The 19,831-nt window shown below is 36.2% G+C and overlaps 1 protein-coding gene across 5 annotated transcripts in view; it reads left to right on the top strand.

Annotated features, from left to right (window-relative positions):
• Positions 1-17,212, top strand: part of NFXL1 (nuclear transcription factor, X-box binding like 1) — a 72,024-nt gene extending 54,812 nt beyond the window's left edge. For all 5 annotated transcript variants that reach the window (XM_015072313.3, XM_015072311.3, XM_027056355.2 and 2 more), the window contains exons 19-23: positions 2,119-2,188; positions 8,533-8,637; positions 12,945-13,031; positions 13,829-13,882; positions 16,697-17,212. In XM_015072313.3, the coding sequence (XP_014927799.2) occupies positions 2,119-2,188; positions 8,533-8,637; positions 12,945-13,031; positions 13,829-13,882; positions 16,697-16,870 (490 nt within the window). In that variant the 3' untranslated portion in view covers positions 16,871-17,212. The remainder of the gene's footprint in view (positions 1-2,118; positions 2,189-8,532; positions 8,638-12,944; positions 13,032-13,828; positions 13,883-16,696) is intronic.
• The last annotated feature ends 2,619 nt before the right edge of the window (positions 17,213-19,831 follow it).

Raw genomic sequence — 19,831 nt, forward strand, 5'->3', positions numbered from 1 at the left:
CAGTAAAGTTATAGGATACAAAAATCAATGTACAGAAATCTGTTGCATTTCCTTACACCAATTGGAATTTAAATAAAAACTTAAAATCACAATGAGATACAACTACATACCTGTTAGAATTCAAAAGATAAAAGATTGACAGGTGTTGAAAAATTAGTTTATTACTAATTATAAATTTTTTTAATGTTTGTTTATTTTTGAGAGAGAGAAAGAGAGACAGTGCGAGTGGGGGAGGGATGGAGAGAGGGAGACACAGAATCCAAAGCAGGCTCCAGGCTCTGAGCTGTCAACACGGAGCCCTATGCAGGGTTTGAACCCAAGAGATGTGAGATCATGACCTGAGCCAAAGTCGGCCGCGTAACCAACTGAGCCACCCAGGCACCTCCCTCTGTTTTTTTTTGTTTTTTTGTTTTTTAATTTTTTCAACGTTTATTTATTTTTGGGACAGAGAGAGACAGAGCATGAACGGGGGAGGGCAGAGAGAGAGGGAGACACAGAATCGGAAACAGGCTCCAGGCTCTGAGCCATCAGCCCAGAGCCCGACGCGGGGCTCGAACTCACGGACCGCGAGATCGTGACCTGGCTGAAGTCGTATGCTTAACCGACTGCGCCACCCCGGCGCCCCCCCTCTGTTTTTTTTTTTTTTTTAATGTTTATTTATTTTTGAGAGAGTGAGATAGTGCAAGTGGGGGAGGGACAGAGAGAGGGAGACACAGAATCCGAAGCAGCTTTAAAAAAAAATTTTTTTTAATGTGTATTTATTTTTGAGAGAGATGAAAAATTAGTTTATTACTAATTGTAAAATGACAGGAACAAAATGATATTAATTCTTAAGTTCAGAGGTGAGCGCCATACTTGTAAGAATGAAAACGTACAACTTCTGGGAGAGCCAGAAATAATATATTAAGTGATATTATTAAGTGAATTTTTGCTAAGAAAATTGCATATGTTACCTTAGAGTACATTTATACTAATTTGATAACACATATTTAAGATAATAGTTTTGACATTGGGCTAAATTTATGGTATATTTTGGCAATTATGTATACTAAAAGGAAATAGGAAAAGAAGGAAAAGAAAGAAACAATAAAAAGAAGAAGAAAGGTAATGGGAAGAGAAAATAAGATTCATATGGTAGGGATTTTAAGAGTGTCACTAGTTAACTGACTCATGCGATGTCTGTTGTGGTTGTATTCAACTAGATTAGAAAGTAGTTTTATTCCCTGGTGCTTATGACTTTTCCTGAATTACCCACCAAGTCAAACATAAAAGCACAGAGACTGCTCTAAAATGGTTGAATCTAAAATGAATCAATTTCTAATATTAATAAATAAGTTACCAAAACAACTTAAAAAGATTTCCTAAAACAAGCTTACTAAATTCTTCAATTTGAAGTAGGTTTTTTTTTTTTCTCTTTAAGAAAAAACAAGTAAAGTGGGGGGGAAAAGAGAGAAAGGGAGGCAAATCAAGAAACGGACTCAACTACAGAGAACAAACTGATGGTTGCTAGAGGGGACGTGGATGGGGGAATGGGTTAAATAGTTGATGGGGGTTAAGGGGTGCACTTGTGATGAGAGCTCTGGGTATTGTATGGAGGTATTGAATTACTGTATTGAAACTTGAAACTAAATTACAATTTATGTTAACTAATTGGAATTTAAATAAAAACTTAAAAAAAAGAAATCTGGGTGAGCATTTTCTCAGGATCAATTTTAAAGTAATATATTGAGCCATCAGTTTTTAACTGTTCATAGAAGTATTAGGAAAATGATAATTATATGATAATATAATGGTTGATCTATCAACAGGGAAAGATAATAGCAGGAACTATTAAAGAGATCATACTTTGTATGTGTTTTATACTCCCTTTTTGCAGTGATTGACTTTTTGGCATTTGATTTATTGGTAATAGATAAAGCGCTGGAAGTTTTCAGTTATCAGACCAGGTAAGTAATTTGAGATAATTATTACAGATGGTACACAAAATAGTTTTCAAGAAAAAAATGAAGTAGGGTAATTTTATGGATATGTTTGAAATTGTGAATTACTTTTAGAGAAATTATGTTATAAAATGGACTTTGGTTTGAATGGCATCAAAATTTCCTCTTTTATTTTTAGAAAAATAACCACTGCTGATATAGATGAAAAGAATCTCCTTAGTTGTTGCAAAAATCAGTGTCCTAAAGAGGTAAGCTTTAATAGAAACTTTTAGGTTGTATTTCTATGGCCTTGTTTCTCTTGGATTTTCTCTTTTCTCGTTTGGTCTTATTTCAGGTCTTTTCTGAACCTGCTAGACATGTGGGTCCAGAAAGGAAGATGTGATTGAGGTCTGTAAAAATGTAATACCTACTTAACTGTGGATGCACATCTCTTTATGAAATTTTGGGGCTATTAGGACTAAGACTGACCCTTCGAAGATTTTTTTCTAAGAGCAGTTTTAAAGACAGCTTATATACTTTATATGATAGAGTATTGACCTAATGCTTTGCCCCTCCTTAAAATATTAAATAGGTGAAGAACTGTGTGAGTCATAGGCTGTGAGACAGTAAATCCATAGTAGGTTATTTAAGAAGCAGATTTGTGTGTGTGTGTGTGTGTGTGTGTGCGCGCGCGTATGTATGAACTTTAAAGTTCATTATTATTTTGAATTAATTCATACAAAGTACTTCTGTTAAAGTTTTATTTTTAAATATTCTGATTCTTGTATGTGCATTGTATCCAAACTGAAAGTATTAAAAATAGTTCAGAAAAATTATTCAGAGTGTAAAGGTTAAAAGTCACCAGCGATTTTTCTTGGTGATAATTTGAGAAACCAAAGTGGTCTGTCTATAGTTGGTTAACTTAAAAGTCAGAGTATTCCCTTTTTTGTTGTTGGAGGTAGGGCAGTAATAGTTACTTGATTTGGTTGGACATTTATAATGGAGTTCCTTTGACTTACAGATATACTCATTGTACCACTTTTATTTTAATTCTGTCTTTATGTATTTACCTGTTTCTCGTCCTCTTTATAGTCAGGGAGAGATGACGACAAAGCCTTAATGACAAGTATAGAAGTCATTCTCTTTAATTAAATAAAAAGAAATTAATGCCTGATATACCTTTTTGTTAGCAATATTTCCTTTTAACTAAAACTGGATGCTTTTTATGGATTTCTGTTTAAGAACTATTGGAAGTTGAACCTGTGTATTTTAAAAGTTATGTGAGATTATAAACAGACATTTCAAGCAATAAATGATTATTTTAATAACCTGTCTTTGTCATACAAGCAAAACTAAGGGGGGCATTGGGATACTTCAAATTTAATTTTCTGAATTCTTCAAATCCTGAGTTTTTCCTTTTTAAAATAAATTTTCTTCTGCCCAAATTCAGATTCCAGGTAATAAGTGGTTGAGAATGTTTTATTTTTAATCTGATTCAGTAACTTGGGATGAGATTGTAGTTAGAAATAACAAAATTAAATTTAGGGATTGCTAATTTGCAGTTTAACATTTCCTTGGCTGTGATTCGTTTGTGATACTGTTATGACATTTGGTGGGGCTAGATGGATGGTCACTGTTTAAAAATTTGTTTTCCATGCTCATGATTATTTGGATTCTAGATCATTCTGGGGCCCCGAGTATTTCCAGAGTCTCCTTGGGCTCTCTTGAAAAATATAGCCTTAGTTTGGGAACAATCCAGGTGGCTGTTATAGTTTGAAACAGTCTAGGAGCGGACAGGTGTCTAACAGAACTTACTCTAGTTTATGGCCTCTCAACATTGGTAAGGCTACAGCAATACTTCTCAAACAGTCAGTTTAAGAGCTTCTTGAAATGGATTAATGGGCCCTGCCCCAGAGTTTCTGGTTTTGGGGGTCCAAGAATTTGCATTTCTAATAAGCTTATATATAATAGTGATATTGTTGGTCTGGCACCACAGTTTTGAGACTCACTAAGCCATAGAATCAAGTCATACTTGGGATCAACCAAGAACTGTGTCACTTTGCATCTGCAGCAGATATCCTGTACTCAGAGTTAAGGTATAAGATGATGGTAAATTCTGATGTACTGATAGATTCCTGTTCACTTTCTCTTCCCCTCCCCATACTATGGATTTCTTGGGGGCAGGGACCATGTCATATTTGTCCTTGCATCCAGTCCTTTGTTCCCTGTTTGTATGTATTAGGCAGTTGGTAAATGTTTGTTGAATGTGAATTAAACTGAACCGTGGGAGTGATATAGGCATATCCTTCTAGATATACACACTCTATGTCTTCTGGACTGGTTTGAATTTAACTAAAAGAAAATATAAAGATACCATGAAGAACTAACTACACCTTTAAACTGCCCCACATACACAATTCTGCTTTTAAAACATATTTCTGAATTCGGTTTTATCATCCCCATGCAAGCTTTTTTACTTTTTGCTTGGGAAAATTATTTAATGTCTCTGTAACTCAGATTGTTCATGTATACAATGGGAGAAATAATACTCACTTCTGAGCGCTGAGTATTAATGAGTTGATAACATGTAAATGTCATAGTATATAGTAAGTGCCTTATATGTGCTTGCTGTAGTGATGATGATATATGTGGGTATTTATCCACAAACATTGTTTTGCAAGCTTTCCTTAATTATTTTTAAAGAGCTTTTTTAATTGTTGTGATTAAAATGGAACATTTTGAAGTAGACAGTATTGGTTATTGATGAGGTGTTGGATATGACATGCAAATGTTAGCAGAATGATGTTAGGGACTGAGTAGAAGAAAACCATTCCACATTGAGTAGAGTAGGCTATCTCTGCTTTAAATGAATGTGAAGGTTAGATGTTTTAGAAAAACCTCAGTATTTTGGTGTGAAGTCTGTAATGAAGATACAGTCTTTATATATTATGCATTTTAATCAGCTTCCTTTGAAACTGCTTTTCAGCTCTTTTAGAATATAAGCTGGCTTTTAAGATAACACATACTTGTACATCTGATTTTTTTAAACAATGAAATTATTACCTAGTCAGAAATATGTAATACATATGGACAGTTTAACAAATGGTTAAAAAGTCAAGACCGTATAACTCCACCCAGGATAAAAATTACAGTGTGACTGCATCTCAGAAGTCTACCAAAGTCCCTGTCTGACTGTGGTTTCCTCTTTCTATCCTATATGTTATCTCCATCTCCCTTTTATAGTAATTTACTTGCTTTTGTTTATAGCTTTCATCTGGAAACAATATTGCTTGCCTAATTTTATATTAAAAGTTCAAAAGTATGAACTTATGTGACCTACTTACTGTGCTTGATGTTATGTTTGTCACGTTTATTACATGTTGCCACAGTCTTTATTCCATTATGTGAGTAGACTATAGTTCACTGTGTTTTCTTTACTGTGGGTAGATATTTGAGTTGCTAAAAATACTGCTATGAACCTTCTTGTTTGTACATTCTAATATATGTGGATATAGGTTTCTCTATGTGCCATTGCTTATTCATAGTGGATGTATAATTTCAACTTAAAGTCATCTTGATTTCCAAAATAGTTGTACAATTTACTCTCAGTAGATTTTCCTGTTTACTACCAGTATTTTAAAGTTCCAGCATTTTAATTTCCAGCTACCACAACCCTTGGTATTGTCATAATTTTTAAGTTTTGCCAATTCTATGGCATCTGGTGATTTTAAATTGCATTTTCCAGATTACTAGTGGTTTTTAATACTTTTTCAGGATTAATGACATTACTTTTGTCTGTGCGGCATATGTTGGATACCAGCACAGCAGACTTCTGGATGAGTTTCAGTTCTCCTTGCAAGCTACAGAAATCAGTTTGCTTAACTTATCACACACACAAAAAGACATATTCGGAGGATATTGGAGGCCAGTTCATAGATTTTGAAGGAAATGCTGTTACAGCAACCTTTGGGAAGGGCAGGACCTGGGCAGCCCCCAGGGGCTTGCCAGCAGGGGCTTGAGGGCTCTGTAGTGAGATGACTATTCAAACCACCATCTCTTTCTTTTTAGTTTTCAGTTATCAGGAGAGCAAATCTGATTGGTCCCCTTAGGTACGGGCGCTCCCTTGGCACAGGCAGCGACAGACAGGGAACTGGAATGGGTGGTGCAGTCATGGCCATGGCTCCTGGGAGAACTGTGGTAAACCAGGCAGCCATCTCAATTTATGTCTTCTGTTTCTTCTACCAGCAGAGAAGATGAAAGGCAGGGAGATTCATGGAAGAATTGTGAGATGGGGGTAACAGGATCAATACAGTATTTAGAGAAAAGAGGGACATTTTAAAGGTAGAAGACCCAGCCAGAGAAAAGAGACTTTTAAGATGGTAGTGAAATTGTGGAGAGTGACCATGGGGTCTTTTAGGACTAAGGCAGAAAGATAGGACATCCGGTTTTTAGCTTTTCATCAAACCCCAACACGTTGAAAATATAGAATACTGTAGTCACAATTCTGAGTAACTTCAGAAAGTCTATATTGATTCTGAAAAGCTTCCCTATTCACTTTCCCCATTAGAGTTATTGATTTAAAGTTGAAGTAGAGTGGTTAGTTACTTTTAGAGAGGATGACCGATGTCATTACCTCGCTGAAGGAAAGAGCAAGAGGCTACAAAGACCTGTTTTGAGAAGAAGAGAGGATGGGTGGTAAGTTAATGCCAAATGTTTGTCTTCTTCATGAAGTCAGGCTAGAGGCACTGGCAGGAATGGAAGTGAGGAAGAAGTTGAAGAGGACAAAGACTTTAAACCACCCTGTGAGGCAGATATTTGATAGTTCAAAAGTATGAACTTTTGAGCTTATTAAGCAGTGTTCAAGGCCTGTAGTTAGGTAGAGAGAAAAACAAAACCGAAGTGGTCCAGGAATGCTAGTGTGGAACTCATTCCAGCAGCGCAGCCCTATGGTGGGACCGATGAAAATGTAGTCTGAGTGATCCATATTTAGTTTTGGTGCGAACGTCTCAGCTAAAAATGAAAAAACAAGAAATTTAGTTGAACACCAGAGAGAGACTAAAGGCAATGGAAAAGACTTCGGAATGTTTTAAAGTCAGTAGAGATAATAGTTTGAAGAATCGATCTGGTGAAATATAAAGATCAGAAGTTGGAGAATTCAATGTTTATTAAGGTGTCTTTGTTAATGAATATAAGAGACACAAAGAAATAGAAGACCATTGCCCTCATTATAATACCTTTCATTATAATAGCTAAATATATCGAGAACATTTAATCCTCACGACAGCCTTACAAAGTTCTGTTTCCCTTCCCAGTTTTGTACGTGAGGCACAGAAAAGTCAGGAGGTTTGCCCAAGATTTCACAGTTGGTAAACAGGGAAGCTGAAATTCAGTTCCAGGCAGCTTGACTTTGGAACTTAACCACTAACCAATGGTGTCTTTTATTCACAGTCTGGTTGGAGAGACAGGAATCTATGAAGTGTCTAAATTTTTTAAAATTTTTAATGTTTTTATTCATTTTTGAGAGAGACAGAGCACAAGCGGGGGAGGGGCAGATAGAGAGGGAGACACAGACTCTGAAGCAGGCTCTAGGCTCTGAGCTGTCAGCACAGAGCCCATCGTGGGACTTGGATCCACGAACCATGAGATCATGACCTGAGCTGAAGTCAGACACTCAACAGACTGAGCTACCCAGGCGCCCATAATTTTTTTGAAGACCACACAAACAGTGTCACAATAGTTTAAAAGTAGATTTCTTACATAATTACTACTATTTGTTCAAATATAGGCAAATTTCTATCATGTTACTATGGTGATCTAAGCCATTTATTGAAGTCTGGATAAGATTTGAATACAAAGAAGATCACAATGTTTCATCTGAAAGCTTGACTGTGATAAGAAGATAGTAAATAACTAAAGACGAGGAGCCACGTAGACATCATGGCAATTGCTTAGTTGGTTTGGCTACCTATATAATATGTTTTAATACATAGTGGCAAAGAGAAATGATTTAGAGTAAAAGGCTAAGCAGTTGTATTACAACACAGTGCCTTAAGGACAAGAAAGTTTTCTTTCTTTCTTATATAACCATATAGGGAAGGTAGATGTGTTATCACTGTGCTCCATGTATTCATCCAGGAACCCAAATAAGTCAGGCAGCTCTGCTTCATCTTGACACATGGTTTCCATTCGTGCTCTAAATGTCATCATTTACAGCACATTGGGAAGGGAAGAACATGGGTGTATGCTCTTGAAAAGCTTGAAGGCACAAAAGCACTTTTGCTTACATTTCATTGGCCAGAACATAGTCACAGGCTATAACTAGCCGCAACCCTGATGTAAGATACACTCTTGGAGTGGAACTGGGGAGAATATTTAACATTTATGTGTAAAGTAATGTATATCTAAAAGAAAAAGTTGGAAAATTAGATCATTATCCAGGGTTGATTGACCGACCCTACTGTGATAGACTCTCTTAAAATAGCTGTTGGAGGAAGGGGAGTTTGTAGAGTATGACTAGAATATAAATATGAATATAATAGAATATAAATAATATAAATACTAGAATATAAATATAAATAGCAATAAAAATTGCTTTATTTTTGTTTTATTTTAGCTTCCTTGTGGTCACAGATGCAAAGAAATGTGTCATCCTGGTGAATGTCCCTTTAATTGCAACCAGAAGGTAAAACTTAGATGCCCTTGTAAAAGAATAAAAAAGGTAAGTATTTTAAGTTATTGAATATACTTTTCTGTGTAAAAAAATTTTTTTTTTCTCTGTTTTGGTAATTTTTGGCTTTACTTTTTGCCTTTTAATTTTAAGGTCTTACCTTTTAGAATCTTTATTCTTAGCCTATTTCTGTAGGTACTTATTTTTAAAATCAGCTTTGTTTGGCAATTTAGTTTTCTGTAATTTACTCATAAAAGAACTTTGTTTTATGTTGGAACTAAGTTCAGTGCCCTTTTTTTGGGTAGAATCAATATGCTCTAGATTTGAGGGGTGCCTGGGTGGCTCAGTTGGTTAAGCGTCCGACTTCAGCTCAGGTCATGATCTCGCAGTTTGTGAGTTCAAGCCCTGCGTTGGGCTCTGTGCTGACAGCTCAGAGCCTGGAGCCTGCTTCGGATTCTGTGTCTCCCTCTCTTTCTGCCTCTCCCCCACTCATGTTCTGTCTCTGTCTCTCTCTCTCTCAAAAATAAAGATTAAAAAAAATTTAATATGCTCTAGATTTGAGGTCTTTGTACAAGGAACATGGAATGAGTAATAGAGTGAGTTTCATGGTTTAAGAAATGGTCTGGAATTTAACCTTTGTTGCTCTTTTTTTTCCCAACGTTTATTTATTTATTTATTTATTTATTTATTTATTTATTTATTTTTATTTTTGGGACAGAGAGAGACAGAGCATGAACGGGGGAGGGGCAGAGAGAGAGAGGGAGACACAGAATCGGAAACAGGCTCCAGGCTCTGAGCCATCAGCCCAGAGCCCGACGCAGGGCACGAACCCACGGACCGCGAGATCGTGACCTGGCTGAAGTCGGACGCTTAACCGACTGTGCCACCCAGGCGCCCCACCTTTGTTGCTCTTAATTATGAAATAGTTTTTGCCATCAGTATCATGTTGTGAAAACACAGCCTTAAAAAGACTTCACATACACAGCCTTATAACAAACTGGGAGAGAATTCATTTTAAGATAAAATAGTGGTAATGGAGGAGTAAAGGGCAAAACTTTTTTTTTTTTTTGTAATGTTTGTTTATTTTTGAAAGAGAGCGAGAGAGTCTTGAGCGGGGAGGGGCAGAGAGAGAGGGAGACACAGAATCCAAAGCGGGCTCCAGGCTCTGAGCTATCAGCACAGAGCCCAATGTGGGGCTCAGATTCACAGACCACAAGATCATAATCTGAGCCGAAGTCGGACGCTTAACCCGCTGAGCCACCCAGGAGCCTCTGAAAGGGCAAAACTAAGAACTGGAAAGCTCAGTGGAAGCAAACTATACACCATTCAGCTAAACTAAGCTTACACGGAAGAGTCTCACTGTTCTCCAGTGTCAGCAGCTGGGTGGTCTTGTTTTCAGCCTCCTTTTCCATGACTTGCCTGTTCACGCTGTTGACCTCTGATTTTTGCTATCTCGGTTACAGTTGTAACTCCTTTTTTCCTTCATATTCTTATGGTCATCCCCTAAGGTTAGTCTTTTTCTTTTCTTTAAATTCATTCAACAAATATTTATTGAGAATCTTCTGCTTTTATTGAGGATATTTGCTTTTTACTTTTTTTCACAGTTCCTACCATCACTTCCTGGGATAGGTAGCTTCTGAATTTAAATCTAGAAGCCTGACCTCTTCTGAAGTTGAATCCCTAAGTTTTAGATACTTAAATTGGACCGCTTTATGTGAAAATCAGTGCTTAGTCAAGTCACTTTTCATCTGCGATGTCTCTCTCATGTCCTGTTACTGTCCAAATACAGTTGGCCACCCACTAGAAGAACTTTGGCAACAGCTCATTCTTGGACTCTGATAACAGCTTCATAGCAGATTTCCCTGCCTCCAAGTCTAGTACTTCCTTAATCTAAGTTCTTCAGTGGTTCTTCATCACTATGGGAAAATAATATACATTTAGAAGAAACATCTATGTACATACTGACTTGGCATTCAAGTGAATCTGTGATGGTGAATGTTTGCCTGCTTATCTCCAGTCTCATCCTCTAGCAGCCATCTCTGTGAATCTGTTACTTAGGTGTCCTAACATATATGCTACCTTACGCTTTAATCTGTGGCGATGTATACATTCTTCCTTTTGTGTAAAATGCAAAGTTTTTTCCCTTTACCATTCTGTCCACTAGAATCCTGCCTCTAGTATTCAGTGCAAGCATTTCCTTGTTTGGGAACCTCTTCCTTGTCCTGACTCCCTTAGGAAGACTTAGATGCTGTTTTCCCTTGGTTTCCTTTATCCTAAGTTCATGACTAAGAGCTTGATGATCCTAGGGACGTCTGCAACCTTGTTTTCTCATCCATAAAAGAGAATGTATACTTAGATTTATTGAAAAGAATAAAAGAGGTAATGCTTATGAAGCATTTAGTACAGTGATTGCTATGTTTAATAAATAGCTGCTGTTATTATTAGTTAACCACTTGTCATATTATTCCATTCTTTTCCTTATTGTGTCCCTGTCCCTCATACAGTGCTTGGCATGTAATAGGTACTCTGTAAGTACCTTCTTTTTTTCTTTTAAATTTTATTTATTTTGAGAGAGAGAGAGAGAGAGAGAACGTGAGAGAGCACACACAGGGGAGGGGCAGAGAGAGGGAAAGAGAGAATCCCAAGCAGGCTCTGTGCTGCTAGTGCAGAGCCAGACATGGGGCTTGAACTCACAAAACCGTGAGCTCATGACCTGAGCCGAAACCAAGAGTTGGACACTTAACCAAGTGAGCCACCCAAGCGCCTCACCAAAATTTTAAAACTTTTTTAAAAAAGATTAAGTGGTTGAGAGGGAAATTTGTAGCTCTCCAGAAAATTCTCTAGAACTGAATGAGTTGGTAGCCATTGGCCACATATGGCTGTTTATTTATTTGAATATTTTTTAGCTTTATTGATGCACAGTTGACAAAAATTATACGTATTTAAAGTGCACACATGATGATTGTCCACACATATACACTGTGAAATGATTACAGCATAAAGCTAATTAACATTTACCTCACAGTTACTGTTTCTTTGTGGCGAGAATACTTACAGAGCATATTTAAAATATATAATACAGTATTAGTAACTATAGCCAGCATGTGGTGTGTTAGGTTCCTTAGAACTTATTCATCTTATCACTGAAAATTTGTAGCCAGTGACCAATTTCTTCATATTCTACCTAGTCCATAGCTCCTAGAAATTTCCATTCTCTTCTCAGCTTTTCTAAGTTCTTCTCAGCTTTAATTTTTTAGATTCCACATGTAAGTAAGATCATACAATATTTGTCTGTATCTGACTTATTTTACTTAGCATGATTGTCTCCATGTTCATCCATGTTCTCTAAATAACAGGATTTCCTTCTTTTTTATGGCTGAATAATACTGCATTATAGGTAGGTAGGCAGATCACATTTTTTTTCATTCACTTATCCATTGATGGACACATGTCTTGTTACCATATTTTGGCTATTGTGAATAATGATGGCAGTGAATATTGGAGCACAGATATCTCTTAGATACTATTTTCATTCCCTGTATAGCCAGAAGTAAGACTGCTAAAACCTATACTACATCTCTTTTAAGTTTTTAAAGAAGCTTCCACACTGTTTTTCATACTGGCTATACCAATTTACGTTCCTGCCAACACAGCGCAAGGTTTCTTTCTTTTTCTTTTCTGTATTCTTGCCATGACTTGTTATTTATTGGCGTATCGATTATAGTTATTCTAACAGTTGTGAGTTGATTATATCATTGTGGTTTAGATTTGCATTTTCCTGGTGATTAATGATATTGAGCCCATTTGCGTATCCCTGTTGGCACATATGGGTATTTAAAATTTGAATTTTAATGAATTAACATTAAATAATAGTAAACCTTCAGTTCTTCAGTTTCACTAGACACATTTTGAGTTTCAGTAGCCATATGTAGTTAGTGTTACTCTGTTGGGTAGCGCAGATTTAGAACGTTTTCATGATCTCAGAAAGCTGTGTTGGATGCCACTACTCTAGAGCATTTTACCCCCTGGAAGCCTTAGAAATATAACAAACAATAAAAATAAAGAATAAAAATGAAATTAAAGCTAAGTTCATAGTGGCTCTAGCAAATAATTATTAAATGGATGCTTTGAATTTTATGTTATTTACTTTTTTTCAATTATGAGGCAATAAAAGAATGATCCCTCTTTGAATTAAGACATTTAATGCTTGTAACCATATCATCATTAAATATTCATGAAGTGACTCTTAATATGCATAACCTTAAGCTGTTAGAGAAATTTTGCTTTTTTGTGGCATACAGTTAGGACTTTGAGGAAAAAAGCTTTTAAAATCAAATTTTTAAAAATATTATTTGCAGGAACTACAGTGTAACAAAGTACGTGAAAATCAGATCTCAATAGAATGCGACACAACATGCAAGGAAATGAAACGGAAAGCATCTGAGGTAATGTTGCATTAAATGTCAATTCTAATTTGCTAATTAATAGCCTTTTCATATTTTGTGGATTACTTTATGTGCTTATTACAAGCAAATCTCATCTCTTTTTGCTTTTGTAATAAAAGCCTAGTTTTGTAGGCCTATTTTCGATCCCCAGGTGTATTCTTCAGTATGTACTAGATTTTTCCATACCAGTTAGTGTATAATGCTCTGGAATGGGACATAGTTTTTCATTTTAATGTTAGTCTAAGTCTCCTGAAAGCTAGGTTAAAATAATACAAAATAAGGTTTTGGAATTCTTTGCTGTTTGGGTTACCTCTAGTGTCATCATTTGCCTCCATTAATGCATTCAATGAATAAACTCTTGATTTTGTTTGATACTAAGGATTCCCTTCCAGATAGAACATTTGCAGAAAATGGTCAATTTCAACTCTAAAAAAAGAGTGGTATTGAATAATTTATTATAGACTTAGTATGATAACTCAAGAGAAAAAAATCAGCTTTAAAAATATTTCATTTTGCAGTTTTGTGACTCTTTGAATTGTGATCTAATATCTATTATAATTGTTAAACTGAAATGTTTATATACTGTGTAACACTATCCCTCCCTTCCCCTTCCAGTCGGCTAGACAGAACCTTAGTAACACTTCTCAGTATAACCTTTACATGTCATTAAGTAACTTCCAATATAAAGTTCCTAGAAGTCATTCTGGGTTAGTGGATCCTGGGTGGGAAGATGTTAAAATTCTGAATAAAATTTGATGGTTATGATAGTAATATACTTTTAAATGTCTATAAAACAGATAAAAGAAGCAGAAGCCAAAGCTGCTCTTGAAGAGGAAAAACGAAGACAACAGGTAACTAAACAAAATACCTAGATTTATGTCTTTTTGTATCGTTGTTAGTTTTTAGAGAAACACAAGGTATATTCCACATACAAACTAGGGGCTGGTCTACTGTTTTCTGGACTGAAAATAATACATTTCCTACAAAACAGAAATTAGCCATTCCCTCACTTCAGTCCAGCTATCCTGAACCTCTCAAGAAGCATGAAATCTTGTATATTCCCAGATATTTTGTATATTCCCAAATTTACTTCCTTGCCAGGCTCATCCATTCTCTAGTGATAAGAATTTTAACTCCTCTTTAGGTTGGTGGGTGTTGGTGGGGTGTGGCAGCATCCATTTTTTTTTTCATTAAAAATTTTTTTACGGGTGCCTGGATGGCTCAGTGAGTTAAGTGTCCGAATTTGGCTCAGGTCATAATCTCACAGTTCATGAGCCCCATGTCGGGCTCTGTGCTGACAGCTCGGAGCTGGAGCCTGCTCCGGATTTTGTGTCTTTCTCTCTCTGCCCCTCCCCTGCTCACACTCTGTCTCTCTTCTCTCTCTCAAAAATAATAATTTTTTAAATGCTTTTTTTTTTTTTTTTCTTGAGAGAGCGAGAACGAGAGAGAACATGCTTGAGATGGGGAGAAGCAATGAGAGAAGGGGACAAAGAATCCTAAGCAGGCTCTGCGCTGACAGCAGCAAGCCCGATGCAGGGCTTGAACTCATGAACTGCGGGGCTCTAACCCACAAATGAGATCATAACCTGAGCCAAAGTCAGACACTTAAATGACTGAGCCACCCAGGCCCCTGGCAGCATCCATTTTAAAGTACCTCTTGGAGCACTTGTCTTCACTTACCTAAAATTATTTGAGTTCTATTTTCCTGGGTTGTAAATTGTCTGTAAAAGTCAGTGTTGTTTACTAACCAATGCACTTATTTTAATAATACATTCCCTTATTTCTCCTTTATTTTCATAAATGCAGGATTATTATCTGCTCTTTGTTCTATAGCAGATAACAACTACATTTCTGTACATTTGCTCAAATACTATCTTGATTGTATAGTCCAAAGAGTGGCTTAAGTTTCTAATAGTGACATGATTGTTTATCAGTTTGCATTTTGAGATGCTCCATACTTAGCAAAAAGGGTATATTATATGCAAACTGCTGCCTTTTGAATGAGGAAATTGAAATTTATATGACTTGAGGGGAGGGCACTGGAAACAATTCAGGTAGCAAATAAAAGTGGGCTAAAATGACCTCTGATGTTAAATGGTTCTATAAAGTTGGTTTGCCTAATATTCCGAAATAAGTTATCAAAGCTCTTAAAGTAAAACGTGGATTGACTAGAATCCTGGGAGGTTAATTTATTAGGAATAGTTGAGGGTGAATCTTCTTTCCCTTTTTATAAACCATTGTGGACGGAAATTTTTAATATATTCACTATTTACTGACCTTTTCAACAGAGTGTATAGAACATTGTTTAAATTCTGCATGATGAATGTGGGTCATCATTAAAGCATCAGTTATTTTACTGTGTCAGTTCCCAAGTTTGGCTCCTTTTCATGTATATTGATCTTGTTCTCTATTTCAACCACCACGAAAAATATTCTGACATTTTGATTCCTGGAAGAATGCTACTTTGTGTTAAATTAAGTCCAGGAGTAGCTCATGTTCACATGTGGTTTACGGGTGAAGTAATGGATGTGTTAACTGAAGTTTGTACAGTTGACTCTCGAACAACACAGGTTTAAGCTGCAGGGGTCCACTTAAATGAGGCTTCTTTTTTGATAGCTACAGCACAGTACTGTAAATGTATTTTCTCTTACTTATGATTTTCTTAGTAACATTTTCTTTTCTCTAGCTTATTTGATTGTAAGAATACAGTATATAATACAACATACAAAATATGTGTTCATCAACTGTTCGGTAAGGGTTCCAGTCAACAGAAGGCTGTTTATTAGCAGTTAAGTTTTGGGGGAGTCAAAAGTTGTATGTGGATTTTTGACTGTGGGGTCAGCACCCCTGACTTCTGCATTGTTTAAGGGTTAACTTGTATTTCCTTTAGATAAATAAACAAGTACAGAATCTTGCATGGCGATTACATACATATTTTAGTTAATGACTATCGTGGTTTAGTTACAATGCACTGTAGTGTATCATGTTACGTTATCATGTATAAAGTTAAGTTCTTAACAGTAGAATAAAAATCCGCATTTCATGAGTATCATCCAGTTATCCTTTTTTTAGAACCAGTTTTTATATTCTACTTTCTAAAATAGTCATTTTGACTTAAAGCATGAAGCATTTTTCCCCTGAAGAATTTCTACTCTGTTTTTAAATGTATTTGATAAAGAGAAGACTCAATTTCTGGCAGTTTTTTTTCTCTACTCACTTGAATTTCCTTCATAAAGCCATTAATGTTTATTACTAGCATTGTAAAAAGCTAGAAGTACAGGTATTTTTATTCTCACTGGGCATCTCTTATCGCTTGCCAGAAATTGTTGTGAAAACCCAGTAGGTTAATGGTGAAGTATAAAACTAATGTCTATATTTAGGGCACCCTTTTTTAATCAGATATTTCTGTATTTTGTGTCAAAGTCAGGCTCATGGTCTGAAATAATCTGTGACTCCCCATTTCCCTTTCTGCTTACCTAAACTCTGAATGTGTTGAATGCAATCTGTAGTGGAGAGAGTTTTTAAAAAAAAATCAAGTCAATATATTTATTTTATACCATTCCTATTAAAACATTTCACAAATTGATTTTCATCCAGGTGGAGAATTTCAAATCAGCGTACGTATCGAATCTAATAAAAATGATACTGTTTTGTTTTTGACTTAGGCTGAACTGGAGGCTTTTGAAAACAGACTGAAAGGTCGTCGGAAGAAGAGCAGGAAAAGAGATGAAGTGGCAGTGGAGCTGACGCTATGGCAGAAATACAAATATTCTCTCCTTCCCGCATGTGCACTGGTGGTTTTAGTGTTTGCCTGGTACATAGCCCGTGACGTGGCATAGAAGTTGTGATCTGTTCACATACCTCAGACTGGATTTAGAGAAGTCAAGTCTGGAACGTTAGGAAGTGTATACTGTAGAACATACATATTCACATTCATCTCTGTGTTCTCTTCCGGCTGTTGTTAGAAGGACGGAATGCGAAGCTTTCTCCTGATGAGCATACCGGAAGTGGTAGCGTAACATTGTTCACTAGTAAAAGCATGACCGAAATTGTGAAATCTTTCATAAGTCATAGCCAGTGGCAGGGTAGCACATCAGTTGTTCAGTGCACTTCCTCGTGTTAACACAGTTGTTTCATTGACTATTTCAAACCAACTTTCTTTCTTTTCTCTTTTCTTTTTCCTCTTTCTTTCTTTCTTTCTTTCTTTCTTTCTTTCTTTCTTTCTTTTCTTTTCTTTTCTTTTCTTTTCTTTTGCAAAATTAAGATGAAACTGAGCCATATGTGCAGTAAAAGGAATATTTCACAATGTTTTGGTTACTTATTAAAAGGTACTTTTCTTGATCATGTAACTTTGTACTTTAAAAAAAAAAAACTATTCTCTAAAAGACCTCTTAAATTGTAACATGAAGCTATAATTAGATGTAATTAGATTCCAGAAATTGGCTTATTAGTAAGGAATTTTTATCAGTTATTGAAATAAGTTTTTATGTGGTGGGTTTCTCAGAGGAAAATATAATTGTTTTTAAAAAATGTCAGGCTAGATTTCTCACATGTGGCTATTTCTTGTGTAAGAAGCACTTAACTGAAGTTTGGCATGTTTTGTAAAACTTGTATGTGTCTTCTCAAAGTAACAATAAAAGAAAAACTGATATTTATGAGCAATAAATGCTTGAGCACAGGGCTTATGAGCTTTCTATACTTAACTCTCATTTCTTTTTACCATGATCCTCTAAGTAGATTTCAGCTGGAAATCATCAGTTCTTATGAAAAAAACACTCTGATAGAGAACTATCAGTAAGCCAAATCTGTTTGAATTGTCATTTTAAATGGTTTTGCTATTTAATTTTTGTATGATTAACGTTTTCATTAAACTTTTTCATACCAAATTTGTAACCTAGAATATTTACTATTATCTAGAAGATTCAGGAGCCAGTAATTTTAGGTTAGGTATTAGTATCAATGTATAAAAGCTCTAATACTTGATGCAAAACATAGTTAATTGGTAGATACTGAAAAATGCAGAAGTATGTTTTAAACAGAAATACAAAGAAGGATTTTTACACTTTGCTGACCTGAATTCAAAACTTTTTAATGTTATATGCATTCGTCTAGTATTAGCTAGTGTCTAAAATGAAAGGGCAGTCATTCTTTTCATTATGGTATTTGTGTTTTGATTTTAGGCTTTTTTTTCTTTTTTACCTTTCTTCATGTTAGAGTAACTGGGTTAGTGTTTCAGGAGCTCTAAGTTAGAGCTGCTACACTTATGTCATTTCCTGACTCTAAAAGGTGAATATTAAAGACTGTGAGCAACTAGGTGTCTACCTGAGGAGCTATTTTTCATGTATCTCAGAATCTTGGCCTAATAAATGAGCCTAAAGCCTATTTCCTATCTGTTTGTTGGGCTTCTGTTCTTGCTAGTTTTCTTTCGCATTTGTGGGGAAGAATTTAGTGAGCTGAGGAATGAGACTGATTAGAATAATAATAATTAAGCTGTTTATTATTTTGTCATTGCTTGGCTAGTAGTTCAGAGCTTTGTTAATTTACCCAAAATCACACAATTATTTATTTATTCAGTCAACAGATGTGTTTCCTGTGTTACAGGTACTTTGTAGGTACTGGAGATGAGAGTGATCCTTCCTCTTAGGGAGTGACTAAGGAGTGGAAGGGGACAGGAAAGAAATAGATACACAATAAAATGAACATCCTTTCATGTGTGATAGGTGGTATTAAAAAATGAAAAGTCATGAAAATGGGGGTAAGTGGGGACTAGCTGTTCTATTCTGGGAAAGTCCCTCTGAGATGGGGACATCTGAGCTGTGCCCTGAATGACCTTCACTTGAAGACATGAAGGAAAAATCCATGAGGGAGGAAAAGTAGCAAGTACTAAGTCTCTGAGCCCCATAGACCATGGTGAGGAATTGGGGTTTAGTCCATTCGCAAAGGGCAGTGTTGGAAGGCTGTAAGTGGGGAATAGTTACTGTTGTTAAGATGACTGGCTGGCTGCTGGCTGCTGGCTGCTGGCTGCTGGTGGAGAAAAGACTAGAAGGGAGCAAGGGAGGGGGATGGGCTGGGAGGCAGCCTAGGCTGGAGGTGCTGGTGATGCCTTGCCCCAGTTCCCCATTGCCCTTGAAAGAGTGGCGAGCACGAGGAAGTTGCTGAAACCGCTGCGTGATGAGTGGAAGGGGAATGAATGAGATAGGATAGTTCTTTAAGGTCAACGTGAAGTTCAGTTTGGCCTAACTACTGGTTTGGAGGGAAATAAAGCGGTACATATGGACCTTTTTTTGCTTCAGTCTGAACCAGAGAAGGAATGGAAGAGTTATCAAATAGCCACTAGAAAGGACACAGATAAAATTGTGAATGTCATGGCCTTACTTTCCTATTCACTCTGTGTCATTGTAAAAGTTTAGTAGCTTACTATTTGAAATTTGTGGAAATTTTAGTTTTTCGGCTTAAACTTTTAGGGAGTGTTCAGAACCTAGTGTTTGTATTTCAATTACTTTAGTCAAGTCCAAATTAAATTCAAATTTCAAATGAATAGGTATAATCTGCTGAAATTGACAGAGGAACTTGGTTGAAGCAAAACATTGAAAACATTTGCTTTTTGCAAAGAAGTCTGATGCTTGAACTTCATGGCTATTAATGTTAAAAATTTTATTTATTTACTTATTAATTAAATGTTTATTTTTGAGAGAGAGAGTGAGCGGGAGAGGGACAGAGAGAGAGAAAGAAGCAGACTCCATACTGCCAGTGCAGAGCCCGATGCCGGGCTCAAACTCACCTCAAGATCATGACCTGAC

This window comes from Acinonyx jubatus, chromosome B1 (assembly GCF_027475565.1).
Source record: "Acinonyx jubatus isolate Ajub_Pintada_27869175 chromosome B1, VMU_Ajub_asm_v1.0, whole genome shotgun sequence".
Classification (NCBI taxonomy): Eukaryota; Metazoa; Chordata; class Mammalia; order Carnivora; family Felidae; genus Acinonyx; species Acinonyx jubatus.